Genomic DNA, 16358 nt, shown 5'->3' with positions numbered 1-16358 from the left:
ATGGCTACTCTCAGCAGTAATCAGGAGGAGAACTTGAAGGAGAGTCAGCACTACATAGGCGTAAAGGAGGAGCAGAGGGATCGTGGCACACTGCTCCCTCAAGATGTGTTCTGTGACTCCTGCATGGACAGCCCCAGCAAGGCCCTGAAATCCTGCCTGACCTGCCTTGTTTCACACTGTGAGGCACATCTCAGACCCCATCTGGAGAACGCCACATTTCAAAACCATCGTCTGGTGGATCCCCTGCACGACATCGACTGTCAGACGTGTGAGCTTCATCAACGTCCTCTGGAGCGCTTCTGTCTGACGGACGGCTGCTGTGTGTGTCTGGACTGCGAGGAGCACGAAGGGCACACGACTGCATCTGTCGGGGAGGCACGGACACAGATTGAGGTCCGAACAACACATCTTCATTTGCGTTTTTTTATTTGCTTGAAAGTTTAAAGCCATTTCCTTTTATCATCTTAAAAGGGCAACATATTAATTCAAGACATGTCATTACCGGCCTTGCATCTGTTGCAGTTAAGTTTATGACGATTGTTTGTGCTGCAGACTGAGCTGCAGAAGCAACAAGAAGAGATCAGTCAAAGGGCCTCAGCAGCTGAGATAGCAATTGGAAAGCTACAGAGTAACAATGACTTCATTAAGGTATGTTACATACTTTATACATATGTTGCATTATTGTATTGTATCATGGTCTGGTTTTTGGTTCTTGGAATTTGTTTTCTCTTTCCCCTGTAGTCGTCAGTGCAGGAGGTTTTTGTTATTGTTGAACAGCAGTTTGCCAGGCTGCAGACAACTGTGGAGGAGGCCAAAAGAGGGGTGGTGGATGCGCTGGAGGGAGAGGCGCGTCTGCCTAGTCCGTACATCAGCCGCACGGACCATCTGACCTCTTACGTTTAGGTCGTGACTGATTCTACCCAGGAGCTGTGTGAGCTGATCCTCTCCTCCTTCAAGGACACACTGAAAGGTATCTGTAAAAGTGGTGAGTGTATATCACATTATATACCTTGCCTTACATCTCACGGCCCCTTAGGTAAAACAGCTTCAGACAGGCTTTCTTCAGTGTATCTTATCCAGTGTCTGTTTTAGCCAACTTTAGACTTCCTCAATCTTTCTTAGCTCAGGTCCGTTCTTTTTTAAACCTCTCTATGTATCAGTACATTTAGCTGTAGAAATAAATAATCATGTCTTATTAAATAACCAAGTAATCTCTCAAGTAGGTATTAAATCCCGGATGCCAGAATCTGAACCTTCTCCCCAGCCTGATCCTGAGATGCGAGAGGACTTTTTGAAATGTAAATAAGCTTTTCACCATATTATGTTCTGTTTTTTGTTGGTTGAATCATACGTGTTCATTTGTCTCCACACATTCTATTTCCCATATATTGTAGACACAAAGAGTTTGACCTTTGACCCAGACACCACCCATCGTTTCCTAACAGCCGAGGTTTCTTCACCTGGCATGCTGGTGTGGAGACGGCCTTGGATGTCCCTGATATTGCAAGACTTGGCTTGTATGTCAACTTTCACAGAGGCTCTGTGTCTTTTTATGACGCCACCGGTCACATGAGACTGCTCCACAAGTACATGGCTGATTTCATAGAGCCCTTATATGTTACATCTTGGCTGTCAAAAAAAGACAATGTAGTTTCTCTTGTCAATGAGAAATGATCGTCTGCCTTCCCTGCATTTATATATACAATAACATGTTTATTGAGGTTACATAAGAAGATATATATATATTTATGGCACATATGGAGGATTTGTTCACACGCATTATAGGTTAGATTTACTACCATCTAGTGGTAACATAAAATGTAAAAAGCGTGTTAGTAATTTACTGCAGCTTTATTGCAACTATATTGCTCCTAAATGTGACATGATGGAGTAAAAAAAGTACACAGTCTTCCAACAATTCTTTTATTTGTCGTACAAGTACATTTGGATTGTTCTAACCCTATAAGAGGATGTATTCTTCATGAAGGGTCTGTAAAATCATTAAGTTAATACAAAAGTACTTTGGAAATCATTAACCTCCTTAAAGTCCACTGCAGTCAACTTCAGGCATTAAAATCAGTTTCATTCTCGTCATAAACTGGATTTACAAAGTGCACACCTGTCTTAGACATGGAGATTGAATGATTAGTTTCAGACGCGTACAGGCCAAGAACATCAGGCAGCATGTTGGGCTTGTCAAAAATGGGATTATCAAAGCTGTGGTCAATAGGCCCGTCAAGGTCTGCACCATTGCTGCTTCTGTCAAAGCTGCCCAGAGACCACAGCGACGGCAGCAACGGCAGTGACGGCAGGGACGATGGGATTTGAACAACCCCCTTACGAATCAGGACCACCACGATGATGATGAGTGTAATCATAATAAAAACTCCAAACACAACTCCAACCACCATCCCAGCACTTCCTCCAGTCTGATCACTGCTGCTCCCAGAGGAGGCTTGGAAATCAGCCCCAGTGATTCCCAGGTTGAAGCCATGAGAACGGGCATCATTTATTACGTCCCAGGCCAAACCCTCGGACTGCGATCCCTTCTCTCCTTCCACGGCCACCACCTGGATCTCAGGGGTGGTACCAAAAGGGATGACCCCCATCAACCGCTGTGACTTGAAGACTTTAGACATGCCCAGCTGAATGGATTTGTATTTTGGCAAGGTAAGAAATAGTTGATGGACTCGTTGCCTGTAAGTTTGCAGGTTGAAACCTGCGGCATAGTGAATGGTGATAATGGCACCACAAACGCTACAGCAGTGTCCGACAGGGAGGAGAGGCTTCTTACAGCTCAGAGAGGCACACGTTACAGTGCTACATATCCGCTGATGGTGAACAGAATTCCCACAGTCGCAGCCAGAAGGATCTCCACACTCTTGGTTTCCAACGGTGACGACGGAGGAGCCTCGAAACTGCAGCTGGCCTGAACGTGAGCTGAGATACTTGGAGAACTCAGATTGGCGGTCAAACTTTTCCCCCAGCACAGACACTGATTTGACAGGAATGCTCGACTGACTGGAGCTGGTGTCCACCCCGAAAGAGGAGCGGGCTTTAAAAACCACATCATCATACTGGCAAGGGACACCCTCATCGTGCACTGAGAATAAGAAGTCTCCACGCTGCAGGTCTTCCAAGGTTGCAGCTGCCTGCCACAGAGCCGGGTTGAACCACTGAGGGGACTCTGAATCTCTGAACTGGGTCGTGACACCAGCGCCGCAGCCTGGATCTTTTCCGCTCACAACATAAAATCCAGCTCCTGAATTCAGGATGAACTCTCCATCAACCGGCAGCTTCATCTCCTGGACAGCATGCGTGGTCTCCACGAACACGGACACTCTTCTCTGGGATGGAAACTGAACAATGTCGTTGCCACATGGAACAGCCTGTTTGTCCCAGTTGGTCTTATTCTCATAGTTGGTGTCAGGAATCCATTGTTTGTGCAGAGAATCCACTGCCCCGACAAGACAGAAGAAGAGAAGGAGCATGTCTGGTGTTTTCAGCATCCTGAATATTTGTGATGGACTGAGAGAGCAGACGGTGACCTTTGTTTCCAACCGTGTGACTAACACATGAGTGCACACAGCTGACTCAGTTGCTGAGCTCTGCACCACATCCACTTGAAAATGCAGGTGACCTGTAAACGATTTACAATTCTGCAACAGACCTTGCTTTATTGTTAGTCGATTATATAGGCCTATTCTGAACACGTATGAAGACATTTCTATGGATTGTTTAGAGTCCAGTGGTCATCATTAGGCATCAACACCAATTATTATTGTGCAGGGACAATATTTTCTGAAGGGATAACCTCTTCGCTCCTCTTGCCCCTCGGTTACTGCGGTCCGCCTGGACATTTTGCTGAACATCAAGAATGCTATTAAACTAATGACAAAATAAAAAGTGTTGTACCTGGAAGAAAATGTAACAATGTACCTCTTGATTAATATGAAATCCAATTCAGTTCCAGATATAAAACCAAATATGACATTTAACCACATCCAATATTGTCTATCTCGATTGTCTTTGAGTAGGCCTTCATTACAGTGAAAGCCACTTCGTTGTTTAATCCTACATTTCATGAATGAGATATTGCTTTCCTAAACAGCTTCGTGTAACTGCTTCGTTGTATTTGCGAGATATATATTGGATTTCCAAATGTGCCGCGTCAGCAGGGGTTCACTCATGAAACACGGGATGATGCATGGCAACACAATTAAAACGCACCCTCATTTGGTTGTCCATAAATGGCCACATGAAATGTTCACATGAAATATCATTAAAATGCGTTGAAAAACGGGACTCGGACGTTACGATGAGCTGCTCTCAATCACTGTTCAGGGAGCTCCGGCGACACGACTAATTAGCCGGAAGTGTTTCCACCTGTGTATCTTCATTTACGGCACTCTGCGCGGTGCTCCATGCAGGGCCTCTGTGCTCCTCCATATTCGTTGTATTTCCTTTAATATCCGTATGAATGTAATTGTTGCCATGACATAGAGAAGTCCAAGTGTCCTGAGACCCGCTCCCCACTTTTATTTAGTATTTTATGTTGTACCCGTTTGTTCAGGAGGACGCCATGAGAACTGTCGCTCAACAGATGTTCCGGACCTGCGACACCCTTTTCTCTCGGTAAATGTGTGACGATGTGTTTCCACTGAGCAGCTTTAGAGAATCACTTCCTCCTCCAACTGCAGAATGCAGTGTTAAGTTGTGCTCACCAGCCTGTACTTTCAAGATGCAACCTGTTTTGTACAATTGAATGCAATCCAACGTCTACATTGAGGTTGTATTTGTGCCACAGCCTGCTGGACTGCATTATATTTAAACGCGTTTCAAATTTGAAACTATTTAATTTATGGCAGGTGGAAAAAAACAGAACCTCATCATACTTATTCCTAAACATGTCTTGCAGTGTGTATGGTATACTACTGAGTTGTTCAGGCCCAAAGCTTGGCCTACAAAGAACATATTGTTGCAGCTGCTATCTTAAACAGAATGTGATTTATTGAGGGTGTTTTCAGAGACACTTCATGATTTGTATTTTTTTTGGGGTAGGAAAATGTCAACGGATGTTGTGGAGGCCCGGCCATCCAACATTGAGACGGCAGCACAGATGGACAACATCCTTCGTCTTCCCAGTTCTTCCCAGACTTTCAATGTGGAGGCTCGAGGGAGCCTTCACCACGTGGGAGCAGTGATGGAGAGGGCCCACCATGGTGGTGGATGGCTCCTGTCTGGCATCATCTGCATCAACATCCTGATCCTGGGCTGTGCTCTGGTGAGCGGCAGCGCTTTCAACAGCGTGGCCATTACCTCTGTGCACAGGCAAATCTTCCTCATCATTCTCCTCCTCCTCACGATGTTGTGGATGCTGTTTTACACAGTCGTCACCTCGAAAAAGGACCAAGCCGTCTTGTTCAAAGATAGCCACGCGGGGCCCGTGTGGCTCCGAGGTCAGTACTTGCGGGTTTTTTTGATTATGTATTGTTTTAAGGCTTAATCCCTTTTTAATGTTTATATTTCAGGCGGACTTCTGCTATTTGGGTTTCTCGGTCTCCTCATGGACATCTTTAAGATCGCCACCTATGTGGGCTACCTTCACTGTGATTCTGCTGTTAAAGTCGCATTTCCTGTGGTGCAAGCTGTATTTCTTATTGTCCAGGTTGTTGCATTTAAAACAATACGTATGCATTGTAAGAATATGCAGTCTTGCTCTGTGGATGTGAAAACTAAACAACCTGTCTGCTTATAGACATACTTCCTGTGGTTTCATGCAAAGGATTGTGTGCAACGGCACACCAATTTTACACGGTATATTATTTATTTTACTCATTAGAAAATGTACCATGTTAATCTTGCCGGACGCTCATGTTTTCACTCTTCTAGGTGTGGGCTTACTCTTCTGCTTTCAACTAACCTGGTGGTGTGGATGGCAACCGTGACTGAGGAATCCATCCACCAAACGGATATTTCAGACCTAAATGTCAATATCTCACATAAGCTGTACAGAGGTATTTCGGCATGTTTTTTCCCCCCCAATTAATTCATGGATAAAGTGAGAGAAAAATGAACTAAAATGTTTCCATTTCAGCCAGCTATGGTAGCGTGAAGTGTCAATGCAGTCACTCGGCATGCGACACCTTCAAAGACGCCTTCTACTACCTGTACCCCTTCAACATAGAATACAGCCTCTTCGCTTCGGCGATGGCCTACGTCATGTGGAAGAACATTGGTCGCGTTGTGGAGGATCACAGACGGCAAAGCGTCAAGTTCTATCCAAAGGACGTGTGTGTTGGACCCGTGGTGGGAATCCTCCTGGTGGTGGCAGGACTGGTCACATTCGTCGTGTACGAGGTGGACATCCTGACGGAAGACGAGAAGAACCGAAACCGGGCCCTGCTGATTCATTTCATCATGAACATAGTGATCGTGAGCCTGATGTGCCTCTCCACCACGACTGGCTGCATCGTGTTCAGGCTGGACCACAGGGAGCACGTGTCGGAGAAGAACCCCACCCGCAGCATGGACGTGGGGCTCCTGGTGGGGGCCTCGATGGGGCAGATCCTCATCAGCTACTTCACCATCGTGGCTGCGGTGGCGACGGGCGCCAGAGGGTACCTGAGCGCCCTCAACCTGTCCTGGGCGGTGCTGACGGTGCTCCAGCTCGGCCTGCAGAACTACTTCATCGTCGAAGGCCTCCATCGAGAGCCTTTCCACGAGGCGCAGGAAGCCGCTCTGCACACAAACGCTCACGCCTCCCGGGAACGTCCAGAGACGAGCGTCGCTCTGGGGGGCCAGAAGTTCAAATACTCCATGACCTCGAGGCCTGAGAAGCTAAGTTGGAAGAGGCGCGTGTTGAAAGAAGTCTGTGTCTTTCTGCTGCTTGCTAACGTCATTGTAAGTTGTATTTATGTTTAATTTCTTTCATCTCTATAATTGCAATGAAGCAAAGATCTGTGTGTTTTCCTCTTTCAACGTGTCCTGCTCATTCACCCACTCTGTATTAACAGCTGTGGATCATGCCCGCCTTCGGTGCTCGTCCCCAGTTTGATCATCCCATCGAAATAAAATTCTACAAATTCACAATGTGGACAGCCATCGTGAATATTGGACTTCCTTTTGGAATCTTCTACCGCATGCACTCTGTCGCCAGTCTCTTTGAAGTGTACTTGAGCTCTTAGACAGACTTCTTTTGAAACGCAATGCAGTCATTTTTTGATATATTTTGGCTTATTCAATGTTTAAATTGATTTTGTGATATTAATAAATGTTTACCTAAAAGACAATGCATTACTTGTAGTTGGAAAATATTAAAATTCCCATATTTATATTAAAATGTACTAAGAGGGTGCGTGTTTCATTCTGATGCATCGAGCTGTTACGTTTCCGTCTGTATCGATATCTAGTTCTTGCTCATTAGAGAAGCGTGGTGACACCTAGTGGTCATGATGGAGAGGGCAGCTTGAGTTTATGCAGCATGTACATGCAACCGATGGACAAAGTAAAATACCTTCTAATAAGCTTAGCACTTGATATGGATGGTTGATTTATTACCTTCGCATTGAAAATGCGGAAGGTTATGTTTTGATCGCCATTTATCTGTATGCGTGTTACACTCATAATACAAAAAGTATTAAACCGAATCGCATGAAATTTGGTGGGATGATTGGTTATTATCCGGGGACCATTTGATTCGATTTTGGTATCAATCGGGTCAAAGGTCAAGGTCATGAAAAGGTCAAAGTCTTCTTTTTACCATAGCACGGTCAATTGTTATCCTATTGGCATACAACTAATGCCAAAATGTTCATAATTCAATGCCCAATCTTTTGATATGCGAAGGTATGCGCTCTACCAAGTGCCCATTCTAGTCTTGGTTTAGTTGAGGATCCACATGGTACGCAAAGAGTAAACGGTGACTATATACACGTATAAACCATATGTATTGCTTGAAAGCGATTTCCCATTAAATAATATTCAGTAATGTGACCAAAACATTATTCACAGATGCATATCAATATATATATATATATGTATATATATTATTCAGGATAATTTACGTAAAATACAATTTCCAACATTAAGCAGAGCCAGCCAGGTCCAAACTTGGACTTGGTCATATACATAAAAACATATAATCTGTATAATTATCTCCAAAAACCTGTAGTTACATTGTCACATAAACTACAACCATATTCACAACTCAAGAGTGCACTTTAAAGCTTGGCAAGTACAACAAATAACATAAACACCAATATTGTGCCGTCCAGGATGTCACAAGCCTCTGTTGGAAAGCACCACACCTCCTATAACGAGTCTGACTGCAAAGTTTAATAACGTTTCCTCTTTCACTTCACTTTCACTCCTCCATTCCGCCAAAAAAAGAGCCTTCAGGAAGCGCTCCAGACATTCTATGGTCTTGATGTCTTAAATGTACAAATACCATTAATTATGGATACAAATTGTTATAATTCAATCATCCGCCATCTTAATCCTGACGTTTCTCTACGGGAACCGTTTGAATGACTCTCCTACCCAGGTGGGTGTTGTACGCACTGATGATGAATAGCGAAACACAGTGAGGCTGACTGGGAAACCAGCACATACTAAAGGACGGAGAAACTGTCGAATAGTCCCATTTGTAGCCTTCCGTCTACATCTTCTGGATCTCAAAAAGGCGAACGTCCGTGTCGTACCAGATAGGAGGGTCCACATTGCTAGAACAACAAAATGAGACGTTAGCGTTGAGTCTACGTGAATAGACGACTATTTGTATAATGCTCTGCTCTTATGGCTGACTCACCGCAAATAGACGACGCCCCACATGTAGGTACGAAACCACATGGCAGTGCCTGCATTGGCCTGGTACTTCCTGATGAGGATCGGGTGAGGAACAGGCAGCAGGCCCACTAGTGTGCCGTGCTGGAGAAACTTCAGGATCTCCGATTCATCTGTTAGACCCCTGCAGTAAAATATTTGAGCACACTTTATGAAAAAAAAACTTTCAAAAAGGAAGACAAGCATTTAATAGTTCAGTCACATACTTGTCAATGCAGATCTTTTCCACCTGGGGAACTAGAACTTGCAAAAGTCGCATGATAGTCTGTAGGGGTAGTTTACACTTCCAGGAGAGGGCCTAGGACAAAGAAAGATCAATCTAGATTATTTATGCGTTATAATAAATATCAAACATTGGAGAGGGCGAAAGAAGTTACCGACCCATTCTGGTGTGGGAGCCCAAGATGATGTTGAAGACGTGCTTGACAAAGGTCTTCTCTCCATTTCTGCTTCAGTGTAGAAAACATCCTAATAATGTGAAGACATACCTTTACTGCCGTGCATATGCTTTGAAACACACGTATGCACGCGAGCGCACACGTACCTCATTGTCTCGGCCTGAGTTTGACTCCGTGTCACTGGTCCCAACGACTGCATTTTGGTCTGAGTGGGCTCTCTGTGAGCGGCCTGTCTTTGGAACCGACACCATGGTGCCATCCTCTGACACCTGGGACTTCTCAGTCAGTTTTTCAATGCCTGCAGAAAACCATGAATGACAGGAAACCAATAACTACTTGAAGGATCAGTCTAGTGGTGTCTATGCCTTTCTTATTTGAACAAATCCCATGACAAGCCCAAAACCAAGAATAACAAGTAGCATTGTGTCCAAAACCTCATATACTGTAACATATTTACCATGGACATGGGAACTTTAAGTGGTTTTAAGTCAATTTCTAAACTTTATTGATGCACTAAAGCTGCTAGTGCGAGCTGAAATACTCACAAACAACTACTCTGAGTAACGTGTTTTGTTTATTACAAATCAACCTATATTTGTACAATCATAGCTCTCCTCAGATACGTAATGTACTGTATATTAACATGTAAGCTGTGCAGAAAACCATCCCAGTCAATGCAATAAGCCTAGTTGGCTTGTTGTCTCTTCCTGCACTGTGATATTCTTTTATCTCTGGTGGGATTTTTATTTTTGTTTTATTGTTTGAATTGTGCAAATAAATAAAGTCAACAACAACAACAAAAAATGGTCGTCAATTTCATAAAATATAAAAAGTGTAAGTTGACCAATGAGCCAGTTTTAACAATGAATCATAAACATCCAAATAGCATAGAGAGTCAGTACCTGGTATAGCGACCAGACTGGTCTTCATTGTACCGGGCTCTGCCGGTACAGCAGGGCGAGAGCCCTCCATGGAGACAGTCTCCTGCGAGCCGGTGCGGGAAATGACATCCGGAGACTTCCTCTTTCTTTGCAAAGCCTTCTGGATGGAAGCAGGGTCAGAGGGCAGGTTGGCCAACTGGTGGAACACGTTGCGTTTGCGTATGATTGCATACACCAGGTTGCAGTTTCCTGAATGGGAGAGAGACAGAGGCACTGACTTATTAAATAAGCAGAAGTGTAACAAAGTCCCTTTTAATAATTGATCCTGACAGTAACTCTAAAAAAAGCTTTTCAAATCCATGCAATTCTGTTTTCAGCTTACTCTTACCGTCAAATTGATATTGGATAATATTGTTGAAAGCCTCGAGAAGGAAGAACACAAGGTGATGGTTCTGGGCGACAGAGTATAGGAACCAGCTGGTGGAGAAGGCCTCCAGCAGGTGGAGCAGCTTATTGGCTGCCACCATGGACAGGCTCTTTAAATAGGGAGACACTGCAGAGGGAGCAATGTTAACAAGCCTGTGTCGCTAAATAAATAAATAAAAACACAACAGACATTTTGTATTGAATTCATTAATATCTGTTTGTTATGAGATGTAAAACTGTTAAAAAGTTGTTGCAAAAAAATATCTGCGCATTTCCATTACAGGTGGCGCCAAAGCAATTCACCATTTACAACAATGGTGAGTAGACAGTCAAATAGAGGCTGGAGACGCTGGTGGCCTGTGGTGATAATCTTGTGAAACACCTACGAAACAAACACAGGGACAGCTGTGAGCACGAACGCTATCCTTATTTGGCAGCAGTAAAGAACGTTTCCGATGATGTAATGCAGCACACACTCACCACTATCAGCAGGTCAGCATGAGTCCCTGTGAACACGGGGATGTCCATGGGCACATGGACGGAGTAGGGCTTATTCAAGCGCACGCCAAAGTTCCTCTCCCCGCTCAGCAGCAGCAGAATGAACACACCAATGTGCATGAGTCCAACTCGGGCTGCAGCCATAAAACACACCCGAGGTTAACAACCATCTGCTTAGTGGTGGAAACAGACATGTCACTGGGATGAGACTCACACTGGTCAGCCCGGGCATCATTCAGGTAGAAGAGTATAGGAACCAGAATATCCAGCACATCGCTGCTCTTCAGGACAAAAAACAGGAACTTCTGTCGAGGGGAACACAAAGGGGAATTAGTTGGATAAAAGCACCGACTTTTAGTCAAGGAAACTCTTTATTTGAGTACTTTGTTCCAACCTTGTTGAAGTCACACAGCTTCCAGAAAAGCACCAACAGTTCTTGGTGGAACTGGATCTTCTTGGTAGAGTTAGGCAGGTACGTCTGGGTCAAAGGGTTGGTCAGCAGGCGAGCGAGGCCCTTCAGTACAAAGTCAAAGTCCTGCATGTGGAGGGACAGAAGGTCGGCTTTGGACATCTTGACAGGGAAAATCGTTAAGTATTTTATAGAAATGATAAGCTGCATACCTCCTCTCTGTGGATCCTTGACAAATAGTTCACAAACAGGTTTTCAGGGCCTGCAGACTACACACAGATGAAGATATTCATTTGAATGACAAACACATGCCATACAGTCATCGGATTGATTTCTTTGAGGCGGCGTTGTTATACCTCGTGTTCCTCTATGCTGGATGGCGAGGGGGGCCGGTGGGGAACCCCCCCTCCATCATGCTCCAGCGTCACGATGAGGATCTGCACTGCTTGCTCCACGAGCTGCTCCCGGTAGTCGGAGAAGAGCAGGTGGTTGTATGGGATGCCGTAGCCCACTGGGTCATAGGCACACACCACATTCAGCAGAGAGGTGAACAGAGGAAGAGCATGTCTAGGGGGGGAAACGTGAAGATAAGAATCAGGTTGTTTTGAATGAAAGTTATACTGTACTGTCACTTGTAATTGAAGTCTCTTATTTTAGTCAACATGGACTGATGAATACTTTTGATAGAATTATATCCAATAATGTGGAAGCATAATGAAAAGAAACATCGTTGACTCTGATTGTTAATAGTAAAAGCCAACTTACAAGCTTTTATTGAGAAATATCACTTACAACTGAGCCACAAGCAATCTCCATGGTAACTGAGCAAACTCTACTTGTGATGAAGACCATGACGTGCATTTGGAAGCTCTGAACAGAACCTAGTAAGTGGTACTTTGACCAGAACAGCTTCATCACGAGGCGGTCAGGAAGCTGAACTCTCTCCTCTCTGCCACTCTTCCTCTTTTAGACTCTTATGTCGAAATGTTGCTAAAACTTCATTTCTGACTGCTGCTATAATACAGACTTAAAGTTTGTTATAGTTTTTTATATTTCTGACACTTTTCTTTGTTGCTGTTAGCTGTTTTGCACTTTATTACCTTATTAATATTATTATTATTACTACTACAATACACTTTATGTTGGACAAGAGAGAAAAATACTTTCAGATCTTCTGTATGTTTGCACAAATTGAAGAAGTGACAATAAAGCTAACTTCGACTTTGATTCTAATTAATGGTTTGTTGGTTCAAACCGCTCTTGAATCTTTTTCCGTGGCGTCTATTTACTCTCTCATAATCAAGGTTTTACTTCTTGGGGCATTTAAAAATTCTGGTAGAAATGTGCTCGTCTGTCGGATGGATTCACATCGTCACATATCGTTTGTCCATACATTTATGGATGTGCCTACATGTTACCTGTAGGTACTGTGCTCATTACCTATTCTCTGTGGAGCAGAAGAATGTCACCCAAGGGTTGAGGACAGTGTTGTCCGTAGAAGAAGGCAGGTACATGGCCTCCGAGAAGCAGGTTAGTAATAACCTCAGCAGCTCTGTCCTGAAGAGGATCAGTGGAAAAGATCAGTAAGAAAAGTCACCCGCGTCAGAAAGAGAGAATACAGGTTTGTGCCACATGCTGCCAACCTATTCAGATCATGGATGTAGTTGAGAGGGGGGGACTGTGCAAAGCCAACCCCGGCCTCCCAGATGTATTCACAGCTGTCTATGGACTGCATGTTCTCCACCGAGTCCTGGATGTGGTCACAAAAAAGATCAATACATTATTTTAATAAGTGCAGAAATAACATTTCTCTCAATATTTTCTTGATTACATCGCAAATCGTTGTCTCAGGCCCTCGGCTGTTAATGCTGCATACTAAAATGACACAACAGTATTTTCTGATCTGTCTCGTTGAGTTATAGTTTAGTTTTGGCTACTAAGCTACAAAACCATCAAGGGAGCTAACACATCCAGGTTATGGATGAACAGTCTTACATCTCTCCTTACTGTGATGAGTATAGTATACAACAAAGTACCAAGGAATTTTAATCCCCATTCATTGTAAACTAAGTTGCAGTGTGACATGCAACATTTCTTTCTTCCTCAAGAGTGACGAGGAATTCTTCCTGGTGAGACTGACGATGTTTCATCAATCATCTCTTTCAAAGTTCTCTCTTCAGAAAAACTGGAATGACCGGTTAATTAGGCAACGTTAGACCAGGAAAAAGGAAACAGGGTTAAAAAAAATATCTTTAACAATCAAAATGGATCATGTGAACCAGTTCCCTCATCATGCTTCAGGAGGTATGACGTTTGCCTGACTGGAACTCACAGGGCCTCTCCTGTGGCTGTGCACAGTGAAGTCGGGGCAGAAGAGGAGGTCAGCGATAGCCAGGAGCAGCGACTCGGCCAGGGGTCGAGCTCCTTCGTCATCATCCAGCTCATCTGTCTAGAAAGGATGGACAGAAATGTATGAGACTAGACCCCGGTAATAACAAGTATTCTCGAGTATACACTGAAAGAAATGATGACAATGGTAACACGGTAAAAGTGTTCCTGGCTAGAGAGAAAAGAAAGCCGTACGGCTGATATTTCCTACAGCGGAAGAAGTGAAATGCACCTTCCAGCTGGACTGAGGACACCATCAATGCTCTCATTATCTTATCACTGGAGTGAGTAAACATCTGATGAGAACAATGTATTTTTTTTATAACTGATTATAATTGTAGTAGCAAACAAAACGATGACAGCGTCATTGTCGGATAAACAGTGTTAAGAGTGATTAAAAGACCTGTCTTGATCCTTTTTGCAAGTACGTTTCCCTTTCCTGTGTCCACTCACTCCAGCCCGCCCAGCACCGGGCACCGTCGACCAGAAGAATCCTCTCCAGTCCTGGTCTTCAAATATGTAAGGAAGGATGCGGCTCAGGATGCAGGTGCAGTTCAGGATCACCTGCTTCTCCCTCTCTGTGGGGCAACCAGACTCGGCACCTTGCACCAGCTTCTCCACCGCCTGAGGAGACACGACATGTGATCAGGAGGTGCGTGAGAATGAGGATGTGTAGCATGGAAACATCTGCTCACCCAAGACACACAGAAGAAGCTTTATCGAGTTTTCAATCATGGGTTCTCATTATCCAATAAAAATGCAACGTATCATAATACGTGTCTTAGACTTCTTAGAATGTTATTAATGAGTAAATACAAATGATTTTGTGAGGCTCATACATTTAAAGTCTGTGTAAACTTAATATACTTTCCAATGGGAAGTATAATTGATATATACATGATATAAGGACATATTCACTTTTTTAAATGGTTAATTATCTCAATTTAAATCAACACCTTGTTCCAGCTTTTTTTTAAATAGGTAACAAACTATTTTGAATCAGCTCAGATTCAAGAGCTCTGGTCTCCTCCTCTATATTTAATTAGGCTGTAACAGCTCTCAGTATGGCTGTTTTGTTTCTGATAGGAGGCTTTAAACGGAAGCTGGTGGACGGGAAGCGAAGGAAAAGGAAAGGAATGAGGAGGAGCCTTGCTGACGGACTCCTGTGTTGGGCTCTAACAGACAACATTATGATGTAGCCTCACAGAAGGGAGTGTCCCCTGCATCTCGTAAACAAGTTTGTATTTCACAGATGCATTAGCAGTTCCTACGGTGTGTACCTTATAGCAGAGAGTTGCTAAATTGGAGGGGGACTCCTCTCGAACAGCTCTTATCTCTGCAGCTGGCACCAGTGCAAAAACATCCTGGACCGTAATGGTGGTGTCTGCCCAGAACTGGTCCCAGAAGGCATCGTCTGTGGCTTCCACTGGCTATAGAAAATGTATTTACATTTCAATGCCCATATATCTGCGTCAAATTGAGCATGCTTTATCTCTGTGAGATTAGAAATACAATGGCTGAATTGATCTTGCAGTGCATTAAAATATCATTTTCCCTTTTGTACATAATGAATACATGGTTGTTTGGTCTTCATTGAACAGCTCATCCAAGGCCTGCCTAATGGCAATGTAAACACAACCTGTATTCTAGCAGCAGTTAGGACACGTTATCTGGCACACTGGTCTCAGCTCAGTCCACCTGCCGCATCTGCAAACGTCATTTCCAGACCTGCGTCATCAGTTTTGTTTTTGCTCCGCCATCGTTCGTTTTATAATCTAAACGAAACATGTACAGCCTGAATAAAGCTTGTTGGTAATCTGCATCGAATAATCGGCCATCATTGAAGATAATCTATGACACATACGACATATTTGAAGTACAGTAGGCTACGTGCAGTCTTTCGATACCAACATTATTATGCAAAAACAAGTGTATGTCAGGGGTAAAGCGCGCATGCAACATGAGCCTCTTTGCTTTTTGCTATCACATCATGTGCGTAATCTCATCTCCTCGGTGATGCTCTCCAGCGGCGCTCATTGACACATTTATGTATTTATCTAGTCCTTCATTGCGCTGTATGGATGGGAATATACCTGTGTTTTGGTTGTCAGCTGAATCACTGCTTTCCTGAAGTTCAGTTTTGAGTCGGTGCTGCCCATTGCGATTATTTCCCTTTATACTAACAGGACCGCTGCTGCTGAGGATCCCTGTTATTCTCACCTCCGTCCTTCGCTTGAGTCATTGGCGGAGGCGGTTTTTTTACTCTATTGGCTGGCTGGACCTGCACTTCCACAGGATGTAACTTCCGGATAGGGAAGATGTAAACCCTTCAGCGAGACAGGCTGTTTTGTTTTCAGCGTTTAACTATACACCACTGTCATTTTTATAATGTATTTACATTATAAATTGTTGCATTCTTTGGTATAAAAAAGCCACAGTTCTTTCGTTTAGGGAAATTGCTTTTTACATCTAGATGTGTTTTTATTGAAGGCACAGTTGTTATTTTCAAATCTT

At 43.8% G+C, this 16358-nt stretch overlaps 3 protein-coding genes and 1 pseudogene across 3 annotated transcripts; 2 read left to right on the top strand and 2 right to left on the bottom strand.

Moving 5' to 3' along the window:
- Nucleotides 1-1573, top strand: LOC130188561 (tripartite motif-containing protein 16-like; annotated as a pseudogene).
- Nucleotides 1574-1966: 393 nt separating this feature from the next.
- Nucleotides 1967-3524, bottom strand: amn (amnion associated transmembrane protein). The gene has a single exon (XM_056407950.1). It carries the CDS (start codon nt 3507-3509, stop codon nt 2064-2066), a length of 1446 nt encoding a protein of 481 aa, XP_056263925.1. The 5' UTR covers nt 3510-3524; the 3' UTR covers nt 1967-2063.
- Nucleotides 3525-4582: 1058 nt separating this feature from the next.
- Nucleotides 4583-7187, top strand: otop2 (otopetrin 2). Its single transcript, XM_056407928.1, has 7 exons — nt 4583-4635; nt 5062-5459; nt 5532-5668; nt 5759-5817; nt 5893-6017; nt 6098-6903; nt 7017-7187. The coding sequence occupies exons 1-7, from the start codon at nt 4583-4585 to the stop codon at nt 7185-7187; spliced, it is 1749 nt and encodes a 582-aa protein (XP_056263903.1).
- A 743-nt stretch (nt 7188-7930) lies between these two features.
- hid1a (HID1 domain containing a) lies at nt 7931-16190 on the bottom strand. Its single transcript, XM_056407049.1, has 19 exons — nt 15938-16190; nt 15125-15274; nt 14298-14468; nt 13789-13905; nt 13100-13206; nt 12897-13013; nt 11813-12023; nt 11669-11725; nt 11442-11582; nt 11262-11352; nt 11030-11181; nt 10853-10931; nt 10512-10676; nt 10145-10372; nt 9389-9540; nt 9226-9312; nt 9051-9142; nt 8810-8968; nt 7931-8723 (listed from the first exon to the last, which is right to left on the bottom strand). The coding sequence occupies exons 1-19, from the start codon at nt 16001-16003 to the stop codon at nt 8660-8662; spliced, it is 2406 nt and encodes an 801-aa protein (XP_056263024.1). The 5' UTR covers nt 16004-16190; the 3' UTR covers nt 7931-8659.
- Between the last annotated feature and the right edge of the window lie 168 nt (nt 16191-16358).

The sequence above is a fragment of the Pseudoliparis swirei genome, chromosome 23 (genome assembly GCF_029220125.1).
Source record: "Pseudoliparis swirei isolate HS2019 ecotype Mariana Trench chromosome 23, NWPU_hadal_v1, whole genome shotgun sequence".
Taxonomy (NCBI): Eukaryota; Metazoa; Chordata; class Actinopteri; order Perciformes; family Liparidae; genus Pseudoliparis; species Pseudoliparis swirei.
Note: the sequence above shows the minus strand (reverse complement) of the source record. Positions and strands in the feature narration are given on the sequence as shown.

Coding starts and splice junctions, on each gene's coding strand:
- amn (XM_056407950.1), bottom strand. CDS start 3,509: ATGCTGAAAACACCAGACATGCTCCTTCTCTTCTTCTGTCTTGTCGGG.
- otop2 (XM_056407928.1), top strand. CDS start 4,583: ATGAGAACTGTCGCTCAACAGATGTTCCGGACCTGCGACACCCTTTTC. Junction 4,636..5,061: donor TGCGACACCCTTTTCTCTCG/GTAAATGTGTGA, acceptor TTTTTGGGGTAG/GAAAATGTCAACGGATGTTG. Junction 6,018..6,097: donor CTCACATAAGCTGTACAGAG/GTATTTCGGCAT, acceptor TTTCCATTTCAG/CCAGCTATGGTAGCGTGAAG.
- hid1a (XM_056407049.1), bottom strand. CDS start 16,003: ATGGGCAGCACCGACTCAAAACTGAACTTCAGGAAAGCAGTGATTCAG. Junction 13,906..14,297: donor CCGGTGCTGGGCGGGCTGGA/GTGAGTGGACAC, acceptor CATCCTTTCTAG/ACAGATGAGCTGGATGATGA. Junction 11,353..11,441: donor AGCTGTGTGACTTCAACAAG/GTTGGAACAAAG, acceptor TCCCCTCGACAG/AAGTTCCTGTTTTTTGTCCT.